At 35.8% G+C, this 26,858-nt stretch overlaps 2 protein-coding genes across 2 annotated transcripts; one reads left to right on the top strand and one right to left on the bottom strand.

The window, feature by feature from the left end:
- The first annotated feature begins 15,194 nt into the window (after positions 1–15,194).
- LOC130649578 (uncharacterized) lies at positions 15,195–22,232 on the top strand. The gene is made up of 2 exons (XM_057455879.1): positions 15,195–19,282; positions 19,370–22,232. Exon 2 carries the CDS (start codon positions 19,685–19,687, stop codon positions 21,254–21,256), a length of 1,572 nt encoding a protein of 523 aa, XP_057311862.1. The 5' UTR covers positions 15,195–19,282; positions 19,370–19,684; the 3' UTR covers positions 21,257–22,232.
- LOC130649579 (P2X purinoceptor 7-like) lies at positions 21,280–22,530 on the bottom strand. Its single transcript, XM_057455880.1, has 3 exons — positions 22,037–22,530; positions 21,531–21,651; positions 21,280–21,436 (listed from the first exon to the last, which is right to left on the bottom strand). Exons 1-3 carry the CDS (start codon positions 22,323–22,325, stop codon positions 21,280–21,282), a joined length of 567 nt encoding a protein of 188 aa, XP_057311863.1. The 5' UTR covers positions 22,326–22,530.
- Positions 22,531–26,858: the final 4,328 nt, after the last annotated feature.

Below are 26,858 nucleotides of genomic sequence, written 5' to 3' on the forward strand. Positions count from 1 at the left end.
TTGCAGTTCTAAGACACTTGTATAAAGAAAACTAAATTTTGATGTTCTTATATATCAGACTTTCTGTACATGTGTGGCTATAATGTGCAACTATAGAAGTATATATGCATTCATGCCCTGTTGGTCTAATGGCTATGACACTCTTATAAATGAGAGATCCAAGTTCGAATCCTGGACAGGGCTAGGAAAAACATTAATTATGTTGCACATATATTACAGTATTAAGGATATTATATTCTGTATACTATGATGTATATATATATATTCTGATTTTTACCCTGACTTTTTACCTTTGCCGCAGGGATCTGTGTTGGGCCCCTGCTTTTTCTTTTGTATATTGATGACTTAAAATCTGTCATCAATTCAAACCACCACCACCTATATGCAGATAATACAATAATTATTTCATCCCATAAAAACTTGGATACCCTTGTCTCGCAGGTCGAGTTAGAACCTTCGCAAGTCGACCTCTGGCTGAATAATAACAAAATTAGAGCCAGTTGAAAAAAGTTGAGAACAAAACTATCAACTATATCTGTATTCCTTTTATATTTCTTAGTTCATTGTGTTTTTCTCTGTTTTTTCTCTGTCTTAGAAATACATATACGTGTGGCATTTCCACAATTGTCTTATTTTTTAGGAGTTATCAGCAGAGAAATTGGATTTGTAGTGGGACGCCTACCGGGACTTTTGTTCCCAAAATAAGACTTTGGGAGCTTTTATAAGCTCCCAAAATTACAAATCCTGGAAGACGTCTGGTGGCTCACGCACCTTTACACAGGAGGATGATATGCGGGAGCGGGCGAAGTTGAAGAGGAAGAACGGTGGAAGAGGGAGAGGAGGAGGATATAGGTGGTAAAAAAAAATGCAAAAACTTGCTGTTCTTAATTCATTCCTCTCAACCCATCCCCAGACTTTTCTTCTTTTAAAAATTTTCTTTTGCACAACAGTATGCGCTTTTAATATTTTGACGTAGTATATAGTTATATAAACATATATAGTTATATAGATAGACAGCAAGCATAACTTTAGGTTATAAAATTCTTTATTAAGCTATTATAAAACAATTTGCGTTTTGTCATATTATTTGTGTCTTGCAAGCATAACTTTGGGTTATAAAATTCTTTATTAAGCTATTATAAAACAATTTGCGTTTTGTCATATTATTTGTGTCTTGCGTTTTTGTTCCAAGATTCTGCATATAATGTGCGTAATTACCTTATTCCATGAAATTACCCAGTTATGATTTTACACGCTTTTTTATAAGGATATAATTATAAGAATATTGAGGCTGAGAAATGGGTTAAAATTAGAAATATCCTAAGAATATACCCAGGCTCAATTTCTTGTTTTAGATATGAAAATTTGTGTGATGCGCAGATTTTGATTAGAGGTTTATTTCTTATACTATATGTTTATTTTCTTGTCGGATCACATGTCGTTTTCACTTTGTTTAATCACTTTCCACCATTTTTTTAACCATCTTTAAGCATATTAAGGGTAATACATACTTTCCGGTGAAGAATATTTTTAAGAATATTTGAGGCTGAGATTTGTCAAAAAGCTGAGGCTGAAACGAAAAAACAATATTCTTATAAAAAAAGCGTGTAAACCGGTTTTTCGAAATTCGTGTTAATTTAAAGACTTTTAATTTCATGACTCGTTGATTAAAATACTGTAAATTGCTGACTTTTTTTACAATAAATAAAATCGCCTGTTACGGTAATTTTCGCTCCGTGTGATGTAGCATATTCTCAAATTCGCGTTAATTAAATGTAATTTGCGTTAATTTCTTGACTCGTTAATTTCATGGAATAATAAAGAATAAAGTGGTAGTTTGTTCTGATAATATTCGTTCCGTGAAAATCTGGCTAATCGAGACAGCTTTATTTTATGCTGTTTCCAGTAGACATTGGTCTCCAACGAGTACGACGAATCCGGTTCTGTTTCTTACGCCCGATAGACATTTAATAGAAAAATACCGAGTTCTGATTCGTCAGATTGGATCACGTGGTTAAATTTTGTATCCGGGCTTTGGGTACTTAAAGTTCCCGCTTAAGTTATTTTATACACCCTCTTGAAATTTGAAATTTCATGTGCGAGTTTTCATGAAAGTTTCTTGACCACAAGCCTTGGATTGTTGGATAAGTTATTATTTGATAATTACTTTGGATAGTTTTTGAAACTTCTGTGTTTCGTTTATTTTTTTGTTTGTCTGCTTTTGAATAGCTTCTCTTGCCGACTGGTTGGGGAGGTCACAAGTTGGATAAACTTTATATAGTTTATTTGTAAAGTTATTTTTTGGTTTATTTTGTTTGCCTGCTTGGATAACTTCATTTCTAGAAGTTAGTTGCATAGCTGGCTGAGTTAATTTAGATTATTTTTTAAACTTTTGTGTTCTGTGCAATTTCTGTGCTTGATTGGTTAACTCGTTTTGCCTGAAGTTAGCTAGCTACCTAAAAATCATGATATCGGTTCAAGCATATCGTTCCACCATTGGTGCTTTTTATACCGCAGCTGCTAGTCACTGCCATAACAATACAGTAACAAATCATAATCACCACAAGTATTCAAATTATAAAATGGTTTTTGACACTACTGGCCAAGACTATTTTTGCTTTTTAAGAACTTTCATTTTAATGAGTTTTGTGTGCCTGCTAATCTGTAATATTAACCTTGCATCGATAAAATTACTGCTGTTGTTATCTGGTGACGTTGAAATTAATCCCGGGCCTGTTACCAATAATGATATTGACTTCCAGATTGCATGTCAGGAATCATATGCCACGTATCTTTTCAACAACTCAAATTCTGCCAATCAAATAGTTGCACATGCTAGAAGTATTGTTTTTAGCACGGCGATGCAGATGGAGTTTTCGGACACATAACGCCTCAAACTCAATCTAAGCCATATCGCAACTGACGGAAGGGCTTGTTTTGTTCAAGAAAGCGAAAAAAGAAAGGGTATGTAGTGAACCCTTTCTTATTCTCACTCACACCTAAGGCTAGGTAGCATTAAACTACTGACTGAGCTGGAATAATAGTAGAACTTAAATAGCTAGCTAGAGCTACTTTAATTGAAGAGCTAGCTAGCTAATAGCATAAAAAAGATCAAACAATATCATAATGGCTAGTATAAAACTAGCTAGCTACAAAGAAATAGATTTTCTGGCTATAGCTAGCTATAGCTCTACATATACTACACAGTGAGTGAGATAATACACTCAATCATAGTGCCGTGTTCAATTTTTAATCTTTAACAGAAACTTTTTCCATTAAATATTGCGGGGGATTTTTGCTTAGAGAAGGTAAAAACAGGTTATAAACTGTATTTTTATTTTTAAATGTTACAAAATTTTCCACAAAGTATATAAAATTGTTTTAGCTGCATAGGATAAGAACAGGTTGTTAACTGTTTGTTTGTTTGAACTGAAGTTAGGATAGTTTTTTAGAAATGGATATTGTGCCGAAACGTATGTGCGAAACAGTATACCTGTACAAATCACTCAGCCCTGTGTTAACAACAAGCTGTTACCTGTGTTTCTATTTAACAGAAGTTTAAGCTAATCTTTTGTTTGAAATGGTATTAAACCTATATGGATGTGCAACATACCTGTACTAAGCACTCACCCCGGATTGAAATTCACTTTTTAAGTTTTGCCAGAAACATTTTGAAAAAATTCGCTAAGATGGGAACAACATATAAACTGTATTTTTGCAAAAAAGTTATTATTTAAACAATATATTACACCTGAGACATCTTACTGTTATGTGTGCTTCACATAATTTATCATATATATACTGCATGTACTAAAGCGCTCCACATGAATTAATGGGTTAGTTTCTTGACTCGTTAATTTCATGGAATAAGGTAGTTTGTTCTGATAATAGTCGTTCCTTTACATTGGGAAAATTTTCTATAAACATACTTAGTTTCACCTCAAGTTTTGGGATTAAGCCTGAAATACACGATCCTTTAAAACAAAAGGTGAACCTGGATAATGGATAATGGATGGATAATGACCAATCTTTTTAAAAGCTTAGTTAATTAGACATAAGCGTAAACATTTCATATATGTAATTAACAAAATTACATCATTATTACGCCCTGTTGGTCTAATGGCTATGACACTCTTGCAAACGAGAGATGCAGGACAGACAAAATTGATGACACCATCACTGACAATGACGTTAAAATTGATGGCTATGTTTGTTATAGGAATGATCGGAATAGACGAGGTGGGGGTGTTCTAATTTTTGTTAATGAAAACTTGGATAGCCACCTTTTGAAACACCTTTACTTCGAAAATGTTGAATCACTATGGGTGAAAGTGTGCCTGAAAAAAACTAAACCTATTTACGTGTGTGGGGTTTACAGGCCACCTGGAGGTAGTGATTTGCAGAGTACCGAAAACCTGTGTACTCATTTTAAACAGTGTTTTAACAAGCTCCCAGAAGAGAAAGAAGTTTTTATCTTGGGAGATTTTAACTGTAACATGCTTTCAAAATATGCTCTTTCCTCCAAAATAAAGGAACTATGCTCCACTCTTTTCCTAAAACAACATATTACGGAGCCAACTCGTGTTACTGAAAATAGTAGCACTCTTAAAGACTTGATACTTTCTAACAGTTCTTGTATTTCTAAAACTGGTGTCATGGATTTAGGCATCAGTGATCACAATTTAGTTTATGTGATCAGAAAATTCAAAAGGCCAAAATTTGAACCTAAAACATGCAAGGTTCGTAGCTACAAGAACTTCAGTGAAGAGAATTTTCTGAAGGACCTCAGGAATTTAGACTCGTCATATTTTAATAATTATGATGACCTTGATAAAGCATGTGAGAAACTGAATAAAAATGTTAAAACAGTGGCTGACAAACATGCCCCTTTCAAAACACATAGATTTTCTGGCAGTGTTGAGGCATGGGTCACTGATGAATTAATAATAGCCATCAAAGAAAAAGATTTCTTGAAACGGAAAGCATCAAAAACAAAATCCATCATAGACTGGGAAGCTTTCAAACAAAAAAGGAACCAGGTAATAGGTCTCAAAAATCGACTCAAAAACGAGTACTATAATGACGTTTTGCAGGACTTTCAAAAACGGCCAAAACAACTTTGGAAAACCCTAAAAAAACTGGTTCCTGATAAGTCAGGCAATACTACCTCGATAAAACTAGTAGTCCAAAACGATAGTACAGAAACTTCTCACCCAAAATAAAATTCCAACACATTCAACTTATTTTTTGTCAGTGTTGGTGCCAAACTAGCCTCTAAATTTTCTTCTGACACTACTAATGTTAATCCACCTGTTAGCGGACACGATTTTCGGTGGGCTCGTATTGAGACCAAAAGTGTCGAAAAAATAATTAGATCACTAAAACTTAATAAAGCTACAGGCTTGGACGGAATTGGTTCACGACTGCTAAAAGCAGGTTCGTCAGTTTTAAGTATTTATTTATCAAGTCTTTTCAACAAATCTTTATTTACTGGTTATGTACCTAAATGTTGGAAGACTAAAAGGGTCTCGCCTATTTTTAAAAGTGGCAATAAAACAGATCCTACTAATTATCGGCCTATCTCCATTTTGCCAATTCCTATGAAAATTTTTGAAAAGTTAGTGCATGAGCAAATGTCTCATTTTATTTCTGAGCACAACTTCCTGAATGACAGACAGTCCGGATTTCGAAAACTCTTTTCCACAGAAACTGCAGTAGTCGATGTCTCTGATTTTATTCTTACTGAGCTCGACCAACATAACTTTGTTTGTGCTGTGCTCATTGACCCTAAAAAAGCTTTTGACACTGTTGATCATAAAATTTTGTTAAAAAAACTATGGTGTTTTGGCATCAGAGATGCTGCCTTTGACTGGTTCGAGTCCTATTTAACGGGCCGAATGCAGCTGACTCTTGTAAACGACACAGGATCAGATCTGCTTCATGAAGACGCTTTTGGGGTGCCGCAGGGATCTGTGTTGGGGCCCCTGCTCTTTCTTTTGTATATTGATGACTTAAAATCTGTCATCAATTCAAACTATCACCATCTATATGCAGATGATACAATAATTATTTCGTCTCATAAAAACTTGGATACCCTTGTCTCCCAGGTCGAGTTAGAACTTTCGCAAGTCGACCTCTGGCTGAATAATAACAAAATGACTATTAATACGGACAAAACTGAAACAATCTTTTTCGGCAACCACAGCCAGTTAAAAAAAGTTGAGAACAAATCTATCAACTATATGGGTACTCCTTTGAAGAGGAGCGAAAACGTTAAATATCTTGGGGTAACATTTGATCAAAAAATGCAATGGGAAAAGCACATTAATGACATAAATAGAAAAATACTAATTAAATATTCTAAAATTAGAACCATTGCATCCTGTTTAACACCTCACATAAAAAACCTTTTAATTAATGCACTAGTCATGCCATATTTCAACTACTGCTCCTCGACATGGGCTTGTGCCACCCAAGGTAGATTGGGAAAACTAGAAAAACGATTAAAATGTGTCCGTACCTTTCTTGGGAAAGAGAGGGAATATTCAATGAATAATTTACTCATCAAAAACGATGCCATATTAGTTTTCAAAGCCATGAATCACATTGCTCCTGATTACATGCGCTCAAAATTCCTTTTGACAAAAAAACTGTCATAATCATCAAACAAGAGGAGCTTCAAAAAACAGGTTCACACTTCCCTTGGTCAACACGGAATTTGGCAAAAAAGCCTTCCCATTTAGAGCTGCAAAAGTGTGGAATAATCTTCCAGACCAAGTGACCTGTGATGGAAGTCTGCTTTCGTTTGAGACTTCCATCTCTAATGTATTTGGCAAATTCTAATGGAGATCACTTTTTAACTTTTTAATTTTTGTTTTTTATTCTTTTTCTTTTCAATTTTCACAGATTATAAATGTTACTATGTTTGATTGAGCTGAGGCAGTCTAAGGTTTATTATTTTTTGTTTCTTTTTTGTTCTAGTGGCCCCCAGTGGAAACAATCCACTAACTATAGGTTTTTGTGATTTTCTGGGCCAGCCACTTTAAATATTTATTATTATTATTATTATTATTATTAAAACAATTATCTTGCACCTACAACAACCAGGTTGTATTATAGTGGCACATAATTCTGCTAAGATGATTCACTGTACATTGACCTTATATAAATGTAATACTTTACATTGAGTATATCTTTGAGTTGTAGGGGGAGAGAGTTTCTATTAACGTGCCTGCCCCTGCCTTGCCGTCCCCTTGCCATTGCCTACCCTTCCTATGCCTTTTCTGTTGCCTGCCTTCTATGGCCTTGCCTGTGCGTCCCATGCCTTGCCTACCCCTGCCTTGCTGATTCCTCTTCCTTTTTCCTTGCCTACTTTGCCGTGCATTGCCGTGCCCTTTTCTTGCCGTGCTTAATGCCTTTGCCTGCCATTCCCATGCCTTTTTTGGTGCCTGCCTACTATGCCCTTGCCTACCCCTGCCTTGCTGATTCCTCTTCCTCTTTCCTTGGCTGCCTTTGCCGTGCCTTTGCCGTGCTTAATGCCTTTGCCTTGGCAACCTCTCCGCTACACTTTCTATACTAGTTTTTTTTACATTTATTAATAATATATTAACATAAACCAACCTAGAATTTACAATATAAAACACAAATGACTAAAGACATTATACGTGGAAAGATAACACTTTGAACATTGAAAGGGTGACATTACAATTCTATACTAGTTCCGCTCAAGCGGAAAATGCAGTCGTATGGAAACTTACCTTAAGCGATAGAAAAAATCGTGTAGCAAACATATTTTTGTTAAAGAACTAAGTACTAGAAATCTCTTTATTGATGACGTGCAAACTTGAAATTGCTGTCCACTTTAATCTAATGGTGTTTTGCCTGATCTTCTCAAAATTGCCAAAGTGATAGGCATGTTCAAAAAGGGCTCTCTACTGGATTGTCCTAACTATCGTCCTATTTCTCTTTTATGTAATGTGGATAAGATATTTGCAATCATATTTAAACGACGTTATAACTTTATTTAGCACAATAATATTTTATTTTTACGTCAGTTTGGGTTTTTTAAATATTTTTCCACATCTCATGCACTTTTTTCCCTCGACCAAGGAAACTGCATGTGCCCTATTTATTGACCTTGAAAAAGCATTCGATACGGTTGGCAACATACTTCTTCGTAAACTCTAACATTATGGCATTCGTGGAAATTCATTGGAAGTCTTTTCATCTTACCTCTCAAATTAAAAACAAATTGTCTCCCTTTCTGGTATTTCATCTTGCTCCAACATTATTAAACATGGTGTTTCTCAGATTCGGTTCTTGGTCCTCTTCTCTTCTTAATTTATATAAATGACTTTTTTCATGCTATTAAATTTTAGGAGGTCAATCATTTTGCTGATGATACCAACTTGTTACGCGTCAATAAAAATCTTAAACATTGACGCCATAGATTAGTGGTTATAGCTCTCGTAGTCTGTGAGGGAGACCGGGGTTCGATTCCTCTTGACAACGATTTAATATGGGCAAGTGAATGTTACCATACCCCTGGGCTAACCCAAGCCATGTGAGGGAAATTGGGGAGATGGCACACTGTGTGGGCTGTTGGATGTTGCCAGGAGTTTTCTAGCAGAGCGCAGGCCCTAATTGGGTCTGCGTAGCTCAAAACGAGCATTAAAACTTTAGGACTCCCCATCTAAGCCATGGCCATTCCTGGAAATAATAGACAGGGTATATCCCTCGATATTAGTCAGGCTAGCCATGTAAAATATGCACATCTATCCAGCTAACTATCTACAAAAGTAGGCCCGGCGGAAGCACTGCAAAGTTCATGCTGTGGTAGCGAGCACTGTAAAATAAAATTTTTTAGCCTATTTACGAGGCTACATTGGTTTAAAATGTAACAATTACATATAGTGTATATTACATTGCGTATAAAGAAGAGTCTTCAAATGAAACTATAATTTTAAAATTTGACGAATGCCTTCGTAGATACGGTTAAAGTTTGAGATACAAAAGCATCATTGCTTATATTTCAAATACATGCGACAAACATCTCCCTATATTCCTCCAGAAAATAAGAATTTACTCAATTTATGCATAGATAGCAAGCTATTTTTAATTAAAATTTCTATTTTGAAAATGAAAATACAAAACTAACGTACAGATTGTCCGTAAAAAAGCAGAATGATTTGAACTGATCGAAAACATCGCCTAATCTATACAATTTTATTTTCTTTTATGAAAGAATTTGCAATTCAATTTGACATTAAAAAGTGCTTAAATTTAAAAACATCAGCATCTTGTAATACTTGTTTGTGTTCCTCTTCTAAAGAACAAAAAACAATTTTTACTTAACCAACATGCAAGTCAATAGGGGACTTTTGTAAGGCACTTTCGCAGTCGCAGCAGCTTGTAGGTGACGACAGGTGTTTTTCCCCCAGTGTTCATCACACCAGGAGAGCACAACTGAAACACAAATTTCCAGTTGTGGCGATATCCTTGTTATTCAGTTACTTAGGTATGCCTCAGTTAAAGGTTCTTCTTTCAAAGATACAAGATCGGTGAACTGTCTGCCTACGAAACACCACAAGCTAATCGTGCTTTTTCACCCTACTGATGAAATTTCCTTTAGCAACAAGTACAGATTAGTCGCCACCATTAACCATTCAGGTACCTTAAAAGCCGTACATTACTGGGCCTTTATTAAACATTAACGAAACACTTGGCTTAAGTACAAGGACCGCTGCGTTTCAGAAGTCAATCCATCTCACTGAAACAATTCATCCTGTTAAATACTGTTTTTTAACAGGGCTTAACTTTTTCCAGGGAATAAATTTCCCTAGGGGTTCTAATTTAGCCCAGCTAATCCTTGTCTAGTTCCTGCTGAAGACTGTTCGCAGACCTCTTTTGAGGTGACTTAGCTAGACATTTTGGGTACCTTGGTTCAGGAATATGATTTGAAACCCTTGTACCCTTTACAGAAGTCCTGTCCTACTATCTCTGTCTGTTTGTTTGCTCCATTTTTGTGCCAATTATCTCCTTGGAAGATTTGTGTTCCTTTAAATGAGCCTATTCTTTAGAGGAGCAAAACCTCTAGAATTTAAATTTTAAGACTTAGCTGGTTGAGTTTAACATTGTGCGCGCACTTTGTAATTTTCACTCTGCTGCCCTGAGTCATTATAGAAGCTTTGCAAGGGGGATTGATATTCTTATCTTGTCTCCGTGGTTTGATGCCCAGGCACGTCATGACAGGCTGGCACTGTCATTAGGTTGACCTACCGCAAAGACTTAGTTTGAGCGCCGTTAACACGTGTAAAGCTACAGCCAGGTTCACAAGTCCTGGCACACAGATCGTTGCCTGCTTTAGTTTACATTTGATCTGTTAGGAATTATTCTAAGATTTATCCGGTTAAGGATAGTTTTGTCATAATAAGTTTTATTAATGTGCCTATTAATTCAGTTTAAATTGCCTAATTATTTTGTTTGTTGCCTTTTTATGTTTTTTTTATTAGTGTTTTGTGCTTTGCCACTGTTTTACCGTCCTGTTAAATGGTCAATGTATTTTTTCTGAGAGAATCCTTGTTAAAAGGGAGGGTTTTGCTATTATGCAGATTCTTCAGAGAGTTCTATAATATCTAACCTGTCGTCATTAGACAAGCTATATCACAACAGCCAGCTGTTTTGTCACTTCATCATCATTGCACGTTTTTGAGTATCAAACTTTGTGACCAAACAGGTTTTTAAATTTTGAACTGTGGCATATGTTAACACTTTTGAGTAACTCATATCGTTCCGCTTTTTTCCAGACACCCTATATATAAACGAAAAACTAAAATAGTAGCTAAAAAGTACTTGTGTTTCTTTTGTTTTTACAAGAACATGTGCTTTTCTTTTGTCAGTTTCTTGAAATTTACCGAAAATTAAAAGACGGTGCTCCACTCACAAAAATATTATCAACATCAACAAGATCTAACACATCAGTTCGATCTTTATGTACGTGTAACATCAAGATATGATTCTGACGTTTTTGGGTCATTGTACATTTTAGCACGGCTCAGTGCACTAAACGACCGTTCACTTGTGGCATATGTCGCTGGGCAAACCAGAATTAACTTTGCGAGACGAAATACTTCAGAGAAAAGTGTTTTTGCCAACATGAAGACTTATCAAATACTTTACCACATCAGTGAAATTTACATCTGAAGTAATTTTGGGAAAGTCTTCCTCGAACATTGTTAACTGTGACTTCAAAAGAGATCCATCGAAATCGTTGTTGTAAAATTGTAGCAACTCCAACTTGGTAGAAAACTGCTGTTTTCTGGCAGCTCTAAGAATAAGCTCTTGCAACGCAGCATGTTTTTGATAATCTTCTTGGTTGAATCTTTCTTTGATGCAATTCTCAACATTATTTAGGGATTCATAATAGTGCTTGCTGTAGAGATCTTTTGGTTTATCAAGTTGAGTTGACTTGGCAGGTCCATGACCATTAAAATCTTCTAACCTCTTCAGAGCACCGCATTTTCTTGGAAGTTTCAGTTCATGCACATCCAATGATTTGGCTTTCAAGCGGACATTCTCCCAGAAAAGAAATTTTCCTGGCTTCTCAATTTTTTCAATACTTTGATAGTCAAATTTGCACATTCTTGACCCTGTATAGCTGATAAAGTAGAACTTTAAAGCGTTTAACTTCAATTGTTACTATGAGACAAGATAAGTTCTCCCAAATAAACACCAAAAACATAGTCGAATGTTCTCATGCAAGCATCAACACCCCGGATGCGAGCTTTCATTTTGGTATCTAACAATTATTAACAGCCCACTCCCAAAGTTTCTTTAGATATGTGTAATTACTCAATATGCTTTCTAAGGATTTGGCACGAACTGTCAAGCTAGTTGGACATAACAACCGTTATAGTTTAAATTCGCTTTTCGTTGAAGTTGATGGTTACAGCTTCCTTCTTGATGGCATCAAGTTTGGCGTCTCTCTTTGGTGATTTTTTTAAGCAGCTTTTGTGATTTCAAATGTCGTTTTGAGAGCATCCTTCATCACTTTACTGTTCTTTATTGCGTCACCTACTGCCAAGTTGATTGAGTGTGTGTAGCAATGGGTAAATAAAGCTTTCTTTCTTATTTTTTTTTATATTTTTTTTAATTCCTTGTAAAAAGGGAGAATTGTGCTTTTAGAGGCATATTCTCTAGAGGAGTACAACCTCTAGCTTGTTTCCAAAGACCTAACAGGTTGAGTTCATCATTGCGGTGGCTTGCCACCTCTTTGTAAATTATTTTCTTTTATTATATCAACTAATATGTACTTATTACTAAAGAATATCTGCATCTTTTAAAACAATATATTGATACGCTTATGTAAGTTGTTTTCTTTTTTCAATTTCCTCGTGAAGCATCACTTTTGGCTCGCCATTTTGTTTAAATAATTCAGCATGACTGAGAGGCTAAAGACACATGTTTCCCCTGACGTAGCACAATGGTGAGAAAATCAAAACAATACGCGCTGGCCCGTTAAAGGATAAACCGGAACAAAAAATCTTATTGGCTTATTTTATTTTCGTTTATTTTTTTTTAAGTCAGTTAGTACCCCCGTGTAGCATGTATTCGGGAATGTGTTATAAATAATTTATTAGATTTCACAGGTTCTGTTATTATTCGCTAAAAGCTCTTCGCTGAATATAAAATTTAAAGATCAAAATGTAAAAGAGGCTGCTTCAGCGCGACATTATGGAATTTCCCCTCGAAAGCAAACTAAAGAACATTTTTGTTTCTTTTTGTGAAACAACTCTGAACGGAGGAAGGTCGAAAAACTTGCTGTTAGTATGGCGTACTGTTTGGCAGACTTTGTAAAAACAACATTAAATCAACCAAAGATAAATATTTACCCTTAAACCCAGTGTATCGTCCATCTACACTAGGATACTCCTTCCTAATCTTACAAACTGCACACGCTGGTATGACACGTCGTACACCTCGCCCAAGTTTGTTGTGGATAAACTAGCAAAACTGTCGATAAGCACTGTAACGGTACGTCCTAAATTTTTTTAGCAAAATAAGTTAAGTCAATCATCGAATTTTTAGTAACGCATGAAAGATTAAATCCTATTTGGTACATCGTCACGCTCAAGTAAACCGCGACTTTTCCGGTCATGTAGCGAGACTAACGCTGTCCATAACACATCTTTCAACAACATGATGTAGTTAAAATGTGGATGCTGTGTGATGCCTTCCTGATCTTAAAATAATTATCATGAAGTTAGAAAAAAGTCTGGAAATATAAAAAAATAAATCGCTACCATTAAGATTGATATAACACATCTTTCAACAACATAATGTAGTTAAAATGTGGATGCTGTGTGATGCATTCCTGATCTTAAAATAATTATCATGAAGTTACAAAAAAGTCTGGAAGTATAAAAAAAATCGCTACCATTAAGATTGAAATATTATATGGCATCGATGTCAACACAGCAAACACACTCTTTCTCTGTCTGCATCCTCTCACATTTACCACAACGACACCAATCAGTAACAGGCTTGCACAATCTAGGATTTTGCTGAGGATGGAAGCCTGATCATCAAAAGCGTCATTAGAAACCCGCCTAGGCTGTGAAGCTCTGATCTTTCTGGTTCATACTGAAATCCTAATACCGTGAAATTTTATGTCTTAATATGACAAACTTGAATATGACAAATTTATTCTTCTTTCTAATTTATTAAATAAACTTTTAATAACTTACTTCGTATTCTTTTATTTTTCGTCTTATTACTTCCCGGTTTTGTTTATTCATCCATACTCCAGCACAATCATAAGCTGTTCTTCCAAATTCATCTTTGATCGTCACATCAATATTTTCATGACGCAACAAAACTTCAACGCATGACATGTCAGCATTCCTTGCAGCACGATTCCTTGCAGCACGTTGTAATGGTGTCCAGTTGTAAACATCTAGACGGTTGATGTTTGTTAGATCATGTCGACATGAAATATCTAATATTGTGTGACGACCATGAAATCCAGCCCAATGATAACTGTTGTATTTCCATCTATCTTCCACCCCAACATCACTCCCATGTGAGATGAGAATGTCTACAATTGATGTATTGTTGGTGAAACATACTGTCCACAACAATAGTGTGAGTCCATCTCTCATGTGAACGATGTTTGATTGAATGGGTAGTAATTGTTTCAGTTTGTCGATATCATTAAAACTATCCTCCGGTTAAGGCCTTTACGGATGGCACATTTTTAATGTCTTCAAGTGTCCCTCAAACTCAGAACTTGTTGGATCGTTGTGTAACAGCCCTTCATTGGGATGGAATGGACTTTAGACCTTCAAAATCACGAAGCATTGTTATAGCTAATGGAAAAGTTTTAGATCAGTCTCCTTTTTGTGTCCTGCAAGAACCAATCCCATCTATTCACACAAACCCAATTAAGTTTCTTAGCCGGTTGATAAATTCAACATTGTCAGATTCACCTGTTGTCCAACAGGTTATTGTTAAAGTTGTAGAGCAAGTCAAGCTCATAGATAATTCTTCCCATGGAGGCATTCACGAAGTGTGGTTTTTGCATCATCTTCTAATTCCCCGAATATGATGGCCTTTTTTAGTTTACGAAGTTCCGATGTCTCGTATTGTTTCACTAGAACAAAGTTTTTTTTTCTTCATAAGAAAGTGGCTAAGACTCCATAACTCTATTTCTAACATAAGTTTGTATTCCGCTTCATCGCCATGCCCTTTAGCTTTAAAAAGTCTATCCTATGTACTAAAATGTGCTAAGATCAGTGGTCATCTTCTCCTGCGAGATTCGGCTGATCCTCTAGTCTCGGACTCTCCTCCAGACTTAAAGGCTGAACACTGAAAGGTAGATGAAACAGTAAAATCAGCAGAAAGTCAACTCGAGTTCAAGAAAATACTTGGTTTCCGCCAGCGACCCCACTTATTACCCCAGTCAACCCTTGTTTTATATGTCAATAGATTGCACAGATTGAAGAACATTTGATGACAGCAGAGGATTCCAGGGCCTCCTGATGACCACTTAGTGGACCTCGGATTAGAAATGCCCCGCCTGGAATCCTGACACCCCTTGGTTGAAGCTTTGGGGCGAAACCGTTTGGTGTCGAGGTTGGGATTGTGCAATCTGTGTTGTGTGTGTGTGTTTTTTTCACTGATATTGTGTATCCTGCGAAAAGGAAGTTTAACTGTTTCGTTGGCAGTAACTTTGGAGGAACAAAACCTTAATGATTTAATCCTAAAACTTAACAGGTTGATTATTTCATTGTGCCTTGCTGCAATGTTAAAAATTTTCTTGGTGGAGCAGGCTTGGGACTGGTAATCTATAAGAGTGTCTAACCAATTGGTACCCATTCTTACAGCAAACTTGTACCAGATGTTGTGCAGGACAAAGAGGAAGACATCTATTATGCTCGAGCCGTTCAGCTTTATGTCCAAGGTAACTGGACTAAGTGCTGCTCGTTTATTAAATACGATCTTTCTTGGAAGAACCTACTGTCTCTGCCGCAAAGTTTGTCTTCGTTTTGCATCGGCGCAACCTATGACACGCTTCCTTCTCCTACAAATCTTGTCAAGTGGGGAATCCAAAATGACAAAAGTTGCACCCTATGTAAAAAACCCTCTTGTAACGTCTCGCACTTTTTAGGCGCTTGTAAATTAGCCCTTTCACAAGGTAGGTTTACGTACCGCCAAGATACTGTTCTAAGTGTGCTAGTGACACCTATTCAGAAGTTCGTATCCAATTATGAGCCAGCAAAACCATCTAGATGTCATAAAATATCCTTTGTTCCAGCTGGTAAACGTCTTCCCACCAAAAAGCGTTCAAAAATTCAAGGAATCCTTCACCTTGCCTCTGATTGGAGATTATTGTCTGACTTAGATTCAACCTTAATAGTACCACCTTATCTTGCTGTAACTTAACTCCGTCCGGACATACTTTTAACTTCTGCCATGACCCAAACTGTAATTATCCTTGAATTAACTTGCCCATGCAAAGAGAACATTGAGACTTGGCATGGATTTAAGGCTGATAAATACTTGTCACTTTGTTCCGTCATGAGATTAAACAATTGGTCTGCTTTTTCATTTCAAATACATAGCCACTGAAATAACACATGGTTGCTTTTTCTTTCTCTATAAATGTATTGTGTGTAGAGCAGGATGGTACTATATCGTTTTCAAAAGTGGATCCATTTAAATGGGCTAGTATAGGGTTTCCTTTTTTAAAAGCAACAAGTTGACATCCGTTAGTTGTATGTATTGTATTGTGTAGAGAGGGTTGTTTGGTTCAATTACCTTGAATCTACAGGCTATCCAAGCAAAAAGGGAGATGTTGCACTGCGTTTTGATCTTTGGAGGGTGTAACCTCTACAATTTTTACTTAAGGGTCGTTACACCAGCTCCATCATCACAGCTTGCTGTCCGTGAAAAAAATTATCTGCAACAATAACACACTAGTAAAACTTTTCAGCATCACCATTATATGAGATTATTGGTCCTTTTATGAAACTGTAAGTGTGATCAACTTTGTCAAGGTCACCAACTTTCTGGCATATTTCACAAGTAAAAGTAGCAGCAGAGTCAACAAAAGATGCATGCGATTTTTTAAGAGAATCCCTAGAGTCAAACTTCTGTTGTCCTTCTAAAATATCATTATCGGTCCCTGCGAAAATTGCACCCAAGTCTTCCCCACTGAATCAATATAGAAAGAGTTGCGGAGAGGTTGCCAAGGCAAAGGTATTAAGCACGGCAAGGAAAGGGCAAAGGCAGGCAAGGAAACAGGAAGAGGAATCAGGAAGGCAGGGGTGGGTAAGGCATGGTAGGCACAGGCATGGGAGGCACAGGCAAGGACATAGTAGGCAGGCACCAGAAAAGGCATAGGAAGGGTAGGCAAAGAAAGGCACGGTCAGTGCTGGCAAGGAAATGGAACGGCAAGGCAGGGGTGCATGACTTTAATAGAAAATATCCACCTTACAACTCAAAGATTGTGTATACTCAATATATCTAAGATAAGTATCATATTAGTCCAGGAGTATAGAAAGTATTTAGGTGCAAATATTTCAAATTCAATATCTCAAAAAAAGTCTCAAATTTATCTCAGGTCAATATACAGTGAATCATGTTAGCAGAATTATGTGCCATTACAAGTATTTAAACAATCGGTCATAACGCCATATGATTTTTTGATAAATCTGAGATTAACTTGATTCCAATGACAACAACATTAAAAAGTCAAGATATGGAAATAATCATAGAAGTCCACGAGAAAGGCAAAAAAAATTTAAAAAACGCCTTTTTTAGTTTCTTGTGCCTACCAGGTATGTCAACACAAAACTTTTTACCATAATGTGATAGATCTATTACAAAAAACAAAGCACTTTTATGCTCTATAAATGAAAGTGATAAATGTATGCAACTCCCCCCCTCTACAACTCAAAGATTACCTATTATATGAAAGCCTGGTTGTTGTAGGTGCAAGATAATTATGTTTTTCCTAGCCCTGTCCAGGATTCGAACCTGGATTTCTCATTTGCATGAGTGTCATAGCCATTAGACCAGCAGGGCATATATATATATATATACAAAACTTTACAGGTGAACATTATATACACTTAGGAATTTACAGCACACAGCCTAGTTAATTAACCTTTTGAGAAATGCTGGTTAAGCCACAAGTAACTGTGTTACCTGGCGTAAAACGCTTGGTGGAACAGTTAATACAAATTGAAAACTGTACCACACATTCAGGTGGAGCGCCTTAGTACAGATGTGCAGTATATCGTAAATCGAGTGAAACACACAACATTTAAGGTGTTTCGGGTGTAATTATATTTATCCTTTAGCTTGAATAAAAACACAATTTACATATTGTGCCATGTCATAGCGAAAACAGTCAGCAAACCTTTTTTATTTTTCACAAAATGTTCCCGGTAAAACTTAAAATATATGTACTTTAATCTGTGGTGCGCCATTAGTATAGGTAAAAAAACCCTTTCAAAAAAACTTTAGCACAACTTCTGTTAAATAGAAACACAGGTAATAGCTTGTCGTTAACACTAGGCTGAGTGATTAGTACAGATATACTGTGGCGCACATATACGTTTCGACATAATATCCCTTTCCGAAAAATATCCTAACTTTGGTTCAAATAAACAGACAGTAAACACCCTGTTGTTATCCTACACAGCTAAAACAGTCATTCAGCAATTTTATTTTGCGGAAAAGTTTTTGTAACATTTAAAAATAAAAACACAGTTTAAAGGGGAACTCCAGTAAAAATCACTTTTTTCTTTTTTGTTTTATACGTACTCAGAAAAGCATAAGAAATCAAAAAAAACTTACTTCACTTGTTTTCCTTATTTAAAATCGTTGTACTAGCCTTCGCATATTCAATTTTTTTCTTATAAAAAAACAGACAGGCGCGATTTCATTTAGGACTGGACCCGATTATAAACAATGACATCACATCGTGCAGAAAGTTTAAGCGAGCGCAGAGAACGTTCATGTTAAGACCTCTGGCTTACATTTAAATCGCTTTTTGTATGTAAATTACGTTTAAATCTTTAAAAAATGGTTAGTTGCTCTGCGTTTGGATGTACCAATCGATCAGAAAAGTGTAAAGAAGTCAGTTTTCACAGAATCCCGTCTGTGAAAAAGAAAGAACTCAGACAAAAATGGCTAAACAAAATACGTCGTACAGGTGATCTACCAAGCGATCGAAGTTTTTATATTTGTTCGTCGCACTTCACAGATAGTTCTTTTAAAAGGGATCTCCAGGTAATAATCTTCCATATTAAAATATTGCCACTTCGTAAAAATGCCATTTTAGCTAGTCAACGCGATCAAAGTTTCTCATTTCTTCTTCATTTCATTATTTGTACTTATATCCACAACACAACCAAATAACGTTTTCTACATATTTATATTATAAAAGAACATTATACCAATTTCCAATACAAAGTTATCTAGTTAGACATGTATCTTTCGTAGCGCTCGTAAGTTTCTATTCTTTGTTTTTCAAAAAAGAAGCTTTTTGATGGAAGGACCTGCCGAATATTTTCAGGGGGTAAATGTGCCCATTTTATTAGCATCATTTCATCGGCGCTACTTCTAATCTTTGTTTATTTAGGCTGAACTTACTGGTATCAAAAGAAAGAGACAGCTGACCGAGGATGCTGTTCCAACAATTTTTTCTTTTAGTAAGCCTGAAAATTCAAGAGAATCGACATCAAAAAGATTGGAAACTTTCGCTAAAAAACAAGTGTTTTTTTAAAATTTATGCTATTGCCAAAATGTGAGTTGTGCCTGTCTTTTTTCTTGGAAGTTATTCTGATCATTTTTTTTCTAGTGTGTTGCAAAGGCTTTAAGTGTGGAGGATGATGTTGACCTTGAAGTATACGCTGAACAAGAAATAATTTCATTGGTTAAGGAACAAGGCGTTAGTGCAATTGTGGAAACGGTAGAGAAATCGGTTGGTGCCAATACTTTTACCAGGTCCGTTAGAACACAATGTGATCCCTTAGAGGCAATTCATCCTGAGATACAACCAACGAAGGATGTTTTAAAAGTGAAATTTACTCTTCCGCACGGACGATGTAAGTCTACTAACACCGACCTATCCTTTCCTCCGCAAGCTGACGTGACATTCTTGCTGAATGCAAATATGGAAAGTGATCATGATATCGTCTCTGGTGATGAGTGCCCTTCTGATGATTCTTTATACTCACCGCAATTACAAATTCACATCGACGACAGTTATGATGAAAATATCTGCGAAGAAGAGTCTTTTGACACTGCTGAATGTAACCCAGGGCTCAAAAGCGACGCACAATTTCTTGTTTTCTGGTCTTGTCTGTTGACATTATTTCAAGTTTGTTTCACGTGTTTACAAAAAACGTGCATTACTCGTGTGGTAAAACGTGGAACTCTTATCATTGTTACTAGTATTTGTCCAAATAAACATGTTTTCAGCTGGCAGTCTCAACCTATCGTAAATGGAAGAGCAGCAGGGAACTTATTACTTTCTGCAGCCATATTGTATTCCGGAAACACATACGCCCGCATTGCCGAAATGATGAGTATTTTGAGGCTTCAGTTTATCTCTAAGTCCACCTTCTATGATATTCAAAGGTCCGTTCTTTTTCCAAAATTAAACACTTTTTATAAAAAATATCGAAATAACATTTATTCTGAGTGCGCTGCGAAAGAAGGGAATTTGATTGGTGATGGGCGAAGTGACTCTCCAGGTTACAGTGCAAAGTATGGTACGTACACTCTAATGAGCGTAGACATCAATAAAATCATCGACTTTCAAGTTGTTCATGTTAGAACTGCAGGGAATTCTAGTCGAATGGAGAAGTGGGGATTAGTAACGCTACTAAATAAGCTGCGTGACCACAAAGTGACAGTTTCAGCATTAACAACAGATCGCCATGTTCAAATCCGCGCATTCATGAAGAAAGAACATCCTGAGATAAACCACCAGTTCGACGTTTGGCACTTTGGAAAAAGCTTGAAAAAAAGCTTGACTGCTGCTGCGAAGCGCAAAGAATGTCTTGAGCTGATACCTTGGATCAAATCCATTATAAATCATTTATGGTGGTGCTGCGCTTCATGCGACAAAAATGAAAACGTTTTACGTGAAAGGTGGCTTAGCATTCTTTATCATATTCGTGGAATCCACTCTTGGCAAGGCAATGAATATTTCCATGAATGTGCGCACCCCACATTAGACCAGCAACGCAAATGGTTAAAGTTGAATTCACCTGCATATGAAGCAGTGGAGACTATTGTGCAAAATAAAAAAACTCTTGCCGACATGAACTATTTGGCGCACTTTTGCCATACGGGAAGCCTAGAGGTATTCCATTCTTTGCTTACCAAATATTGCTCGAAACGTATTCATTTCAGCATGGAAGGTATGGTCGCGCGCACGCAGCTGGCTGTCCTTGATTTTAACTCGGGGACTAATTGTGAACAGGCTGTTACCAAAAAAGGAGTACTCCGCTATAAACAAGTCTTTTCACGAGTAACACAATCCTGGGTCGTAAAAAAAATTACCGAGAAGAAAGAAAAGGCGTATTTAGCGGAATTAATGACGGCTAATTTGGAACCAATCGACAACGAAAAAGATAAGTTACCACAAACAGGAGAAATTGCTGAAAGAATAACAGAGGTTGAAAAACCCGACAAAAGCGATGCCATTAAAGCCACCAGGACAAGATTTAAAACGTGACTTTTTTATTTTTTTATTTTTATTCAACTTTCTTTGAATAAAACATATTTTTCATCTTCTGCCGGATATTTTCTTCGAATTGCCCATACTACACAAGAAGGAATCACTCTTCTCACCCCTTTTCCCAATCGACTGTGTATCCACCAAGTGAACTGTTTATAACCAGCGTAACGATAAGATCTATATAGAAAAATAAGGGAGGCATTATTGTCAGTTTTTTACCTTCTTTTTCTCGGACAAAAGAAGGGCTTGGAAACGAGGTTGAGCTACTTACTCATTTTTTAATTCTAAAGTGTCTCCTCTCAAATCATGCAATGCAGATAACGCAGTTTCTAAAACAGCTTTTGTCAAAACAACCACTTGAAAATCAGCAGCTTCTGTAACGCATTTATGACCTATGATAAGAGTGATTTTCAATTATACAATATTTATACCCCCGTTTTACTAACTTATCATTTCCACACGAACCTTATTCGATCTTTCGATCACGCATTTCAATGTTCTCCATCACGGAGAAAATGTAACATTACATAAGATTTCTTTGCATTTGTGTGCAAAAAAAAGCGCATGCGGAGGAATTAGATTGTTGAACCGTGAAATAAAAATAAATTGGCTTGTGAAGTAAAAAAAAAGTGATGAAAGATTATTTTATTGAAGCAAAAGATAAAGTTTTTGACGAAAAGAATGTAAAAGAAAAGCGATGAAATATATTTTTTATTTGTTTAAAAAGGAAAATTTCGCTTAGAAAAAAATTATATTTGCAGTATATATCCTACCTACCTTGGAAAAACTCATCAGGAATTTCGTTTGACTCGACACAGCACACGCTTTCAGTATCGGTTTCCATTGCTCTACAATTTCCACATTCACACCAATTTGCATTACCCGTACGTGGCTCTGCATCAGTAAAAGAAACCTCGTCATTTTCTACACCGTTACTAACTTCTTCCTCGTCAGACACAAGAGGTTCAAATTCGTATGGCTGTAGCTTTGTAAAGTCTTTTTCATGAAGAGAATTATCCGATTCTGAGCTTTCTAAGTTATATTCTTCGTCATTATTACAAGACATCTTATCAACGAACAATGTAAACAGTAAGTAAACAAAACTTTTAGAAGGCGTGCTGCTGAGCTCACGGACTTTTTGCACGATGTGACGTATGCTAATTTATTCGGACCTAGTCCTCTCGACTTTACGCGACCTTGCAAATTTATTTGAAATTGAAGATGTTTACGGACGCGATTAAGGTATAAATACAGATTTTTAACGATTGTAAAAGGTTTATTTTGACATATTTATGTATTGTCTTATAAAAATAACATTTTTTTCAAATATTTTTTTTCCACTGGAGTGCCCCTTTAAAACCTGTTATTACACTCCTAAAGCAAAAAGAATCCTGCAATAGTTTATGGGAAAAGTTCTTGTGCAAGATCAAACATTAATCGTGAAATCGGATAGCCGTAATACATTTTTCCAAAAAACTTTACTGCAACTTCGGTTACCCTGCATGACAAAAAAAATTCTTATTTCCAACTGAGCAGAAACTTTAAAATAATAGTAATTAATTAGACTAGTGAGAAATTAAATAAGAAATACATGTTTCAATACATGTTGATGATTGCACGAGAACAGCTTGTCAGAATTTAAAAAGCCTCTTAACAGAAAACGTAGACGTTGATGTTAAAGTTAGAATTTAAAACGCCTGGGTAATAACAAATGCAGATGTTGAAAAATTAAATAATAAAACAGGTATGTTGCACATCCATATAGGTTTAATACCATTTCAAACCAGACATAATCAACATTCAATGTGGCACAGTTTACAAAACGTATAAATCGCGCCAGGTGTTATAGTTACTTGTGACTAAACCAGATTAGCTTAAACTTCTGTTAAATAGAAACACAGGTAACAGCTTGTTGTTAACACAGGGCTGAGTGATTTGTACAGGTAGCTTTACTGTTTCGCACATACATTTCGGCACAATACCCATTTCTAAAAAACTATCCTAACTTCAGTTAGTTCAAACAGACAGTTAACAACCTGTTCTTATCCTACGCAGCTAAAACAATTTTATATACTTTGTGGAAAATTTTGTAACATTTAAAAATAAAAATACAGTTTATAACCTGTTTTTACCTTCTCTAAGCAAAAAAACCCCGCAATATTTAATGGAAAAAGTTGGACGATTGTGGATTGTGGCTAGAACAAGCTATGTAATGGGACATTCCTAATCAGGAGTAGAATTATATCACTTACTGTGTCATAGTATAGGTAGTGTATGGTAGCTACCTGATAGAAAATATGTCGAAAATAATTTTCTATGCTAGCTTGTGTAGCTGATTTTATAGGTAAAGTAGCTAATTTTATGCTAGCTTTGTAGCTAGTTTTATGCTAGCTGTATATGTTATATGTTTGCTCTATTTTATGCCAGCTAGCTTAAAAAGTCTTAGAAATCTTTAAATCTATTTAAGTTCTATTATTATTTCAGCTCAGTCGGTAGTTTTGTGCTAGCTAGCCTTAGGTGTAAGTGAGAATAAGAAAGGGTTCGTTACATGTAAAAAATAGTTAGCCTTTCTTCCTTTTCTTGAACAATACGATATAGCTTTAGATTAACGAAAGTTTGAGTTTTAACAAACAACAAACACTCCTTCGCCGTGCTATAAACAAGTTGTCTCGCTTACTAAAAAATGTACTAGAGAATGACCATATTAAATTGCTGGATTACTGTGATCCTTTGGACGAAATTTTAATATTTCCATAGTAACCATGATAATTTGGATGTATAGGGACGCAATCCTATATACTCTCCACCGTACTTACATTTCCTTTATATTTGGCTTATATAATGAGGAAATAGGCTCCGTGCGCTGACGCGCACTCCGCTTCTCTCCGCAAAAAGTCAATTTTCTTCTAAAAATTACTCGTTTGTTACCAAACCCAATAAAAGTCCATCTTCACCCACCTTTGCAATGCCAAAACCCACGGAACACCATAACTTTAGCTAGAACTTAAACAAAAGGTAAGCGTCGCCCACACTAGTTTGATAAACAAGGCCATCACATGCCATGCAAACTATATTTTGCAAGCATTAACAGTTCTTTCAAGACTTTGATCTCAATTACCATCAGAGTCCTCTTTCCCATCTCCAGTAAAGTCTATAGTCCTAAATATACTGAGTGGCTCTTGTTCACCAATTGATCCTTCTATTTTCTTGCGAGCGGTGCAAAATACAATCTATGCTTTTAACAATAACGGATTTGATTCAATCACCAATAGGATGTGCTTCAGTTAGTTCAGGTTGTTTTCTTTCCGCTGCTAGCATTTTTACAGGGAACACGCGCTTTTCCAGCCCCTTTTACAAAACTTGTTAGTTCTTCCTTCTTCTTTGTAAGATAGAATGCCTAAAGCAAACAATGTGTCTTTTTCTGCCAATCCCATTTATTAAAAATCTTTATCTCCACAAATTCTAACAGCATCTTCATCTATTTATTATTTTATATTTTTAAGTATCAGTGTCATAAAAATAAACTTGTCGTCTTGAAATTTAAATGTGTTAAATCTGTGTGTTGCAATCATAAGCATATTATATAATCTAGTCTGTACTTTAGTACAAAAATAAACAGAATCGTAGGTAAAGCCATATTAAATCATTTAAACAAAACTAAATTCTTCTTTAAACTCTCCTTTGGTCATCCTGCAACATCGCTGCCATTTTTAATCATTTTATAAACAATATCAGATTCAGGATTTCTACACCAGCATTCAGTAAGATCCCTATGTAACCATCGAAGACACGTGACCCTGAACTACTCTATCATGGGATTTAAAAAGAGTTCGGGGCGACTTGACAGTTATACCAAGTGGTGACAGTTATAAGTGTTGAGTCGACAGTTATAACACGCAGCGACAGTTATTAGTGTTGAGTCAACGATCATAAGGCGTGGCAATTCATTTTTTTGAATTTTTTTTCGAAAACTCGAACACCCATAACTTAATTAACCCAATTTTTTATTTATTTATTTATTTATTTATTTATTTATTTATTTCTTCTTTTCTTTTTTTTGACAAATCAAAACACCCCTAAAACCATTTTTTTAAGAATGGTCCAATTTTTGACTGGATTATTCCGATTAGTTTTCTGTATACTCCTTCGTCTTCTAGTTTTCTTTATTTGGCCTCACACATTCACAATTTTCATTTACGGATTGTAAGTCATCCTTTAACATCTTTTTCCTAGAACTTTTTAACTTTGTTTGGTTCACAGCATTTTGCCTTTTATACTTCAGTGTTTCAAATTTACAATTTCCATCCAAACAAATTAGCACATCTTCCAACGATTTGATCTCAGCATCAAAAGCTTCTTCAATTTTTGCTTTTCTTGTTACTTCAGCTTTTTCTGATACAGCTGACTTAGTTTTAGGAGGGACCATTCCCATTCCAACGAATCAATAACTTGATTATGACTTGGCTTCTTTTTATTGACCAGAAGTAAAACATCTTCGAAGAAATGACACAGTTTAAGTCGTGGCATGTTTACATAGTCTGGGAACGAATTGTTTTACTGCCGTGTCTTAAATCAGTCGCATTATAATTCAAAGCGTTGACCACAGCAGCATTATCTTGTTACATAATTTCTCATTAGTTGCTGCAAAAATCGTAAGATCTTCTGCAATTACACCTGACTTAATGGGTGGAACATTATCAACGTAAATATCAGGTTTTATTTTTTAAAAAGCATTTTAATATAAAAGTAGTTTTTCCACTCCCCGTTTGTCCTAAATTTTATGTCAGACAGCCCAACTATCGTCCAACTCTCTTGTAACAAAGACATTCAAATACATCTTTCTGTTCTTTCGGTTTCTCACCAACTGCCACATGAAGTGTATCATCATAAGATGTCGTATTTTATGAAAATAACTTCGCCATCGTCCGTAAAAATGTTCTAGCCTTATAAGAGGGATCTGCCATTGGATAGTAAAATATAAAATAGCGCACTTTGTGTTTTGCGGATTGTATCTTATTTCGAAAGTAATTTTATTTCAACGTTATACCATTTTCTAACTGGTGATTGATTTGTTTATTTTTTCCACTTGTGACAACGCACAGCCAACTACAATATTCATTTATTCTTGATTTCTAACCCTAGTTATTTTTAAATCAAAAAATATCTGTTGTTGCGTCCAGATGTCTTGGTTCTACTGATATATTAGAACAGTCTTTATCCTTATTCTCGATCTTATGATATTTGAAATCTTCCACATGCCTAGCGTTTACTTCAAATGTGGTAATTGTTTCTCGTCCGAAGGTATAGAAATGCCGGGCCAAACAACTCTTATGATTTTGCATTTGCTGACGAATAACTTCATAAACCCCTGCCACCGCTACTTACTTTTAAATGGGCACAATTGATTACCTTTGTATTTGTCTAAATCCACTAAATTAGCATATTTGATAGTCTTTTAATCGTTCTGTTCATTCTATATTATATTCCTCATTCAGCCTGTAGATTTTGTCGAGCAACTGCAATTTCCTGTTCCTTCTTATTATGGATTTTCTATCTCCCATGTATTGAATATATCAAAGTCGCTTTTACATCACTCACC

This window comes from Hydractinia symbiolongicarpus, chromosome 7 (assembly GCF_029227915.1).
Source record: "Hydractinia symbiolongicarpus strain clone_291-10 chromosome 7, HSymV2.1, whole genome shotgun sequence".
In the NCBI taxonomy this organism is placed as follows: domain Eukaryota; kingdom Metazoa; phylum Cnidaria; class Hydrozoa; order Anthoathecata; family Hydractiniidae; genus Hydractinia; species Hydractinia symbiolongicarpus.

What these genes read in the sequence shown, in the direction of transcription:
- LOC130649578 (XM_057455879.1), top strand. Translation starts at nt 19,685, where the DNA reads ATGGAAAGTGATCATGATATCGTCTCTGGTGATGAGTGCCCTTCTGAT.
- LOC130649579 (XM_057455880.1), bottom strand. Translation starts at nt 22,325, where the DNA reads ATGTCTTGTAATAATGACGAAGAATATAACTTAGAAAGCTCAGAATCG. An exon ending in TCCTGATGAGTTTTTCCAAG is followed by an intron (nt 21,652 to 22,036) that starts GTAGGTAGGATA and finishes CTCTTATCATAG; the next exon opens with GTCATAAATGCGTTACAGAA. An exon ending in ACTTTAGAATTAAAAAATGA is followed by an intron (nt 21,437 to 21,530) that starts GTAAGTAGCTCA and finishes TTTTCTATATAG; the next exon opens with ATCTTATCGTTACGCTGGTT.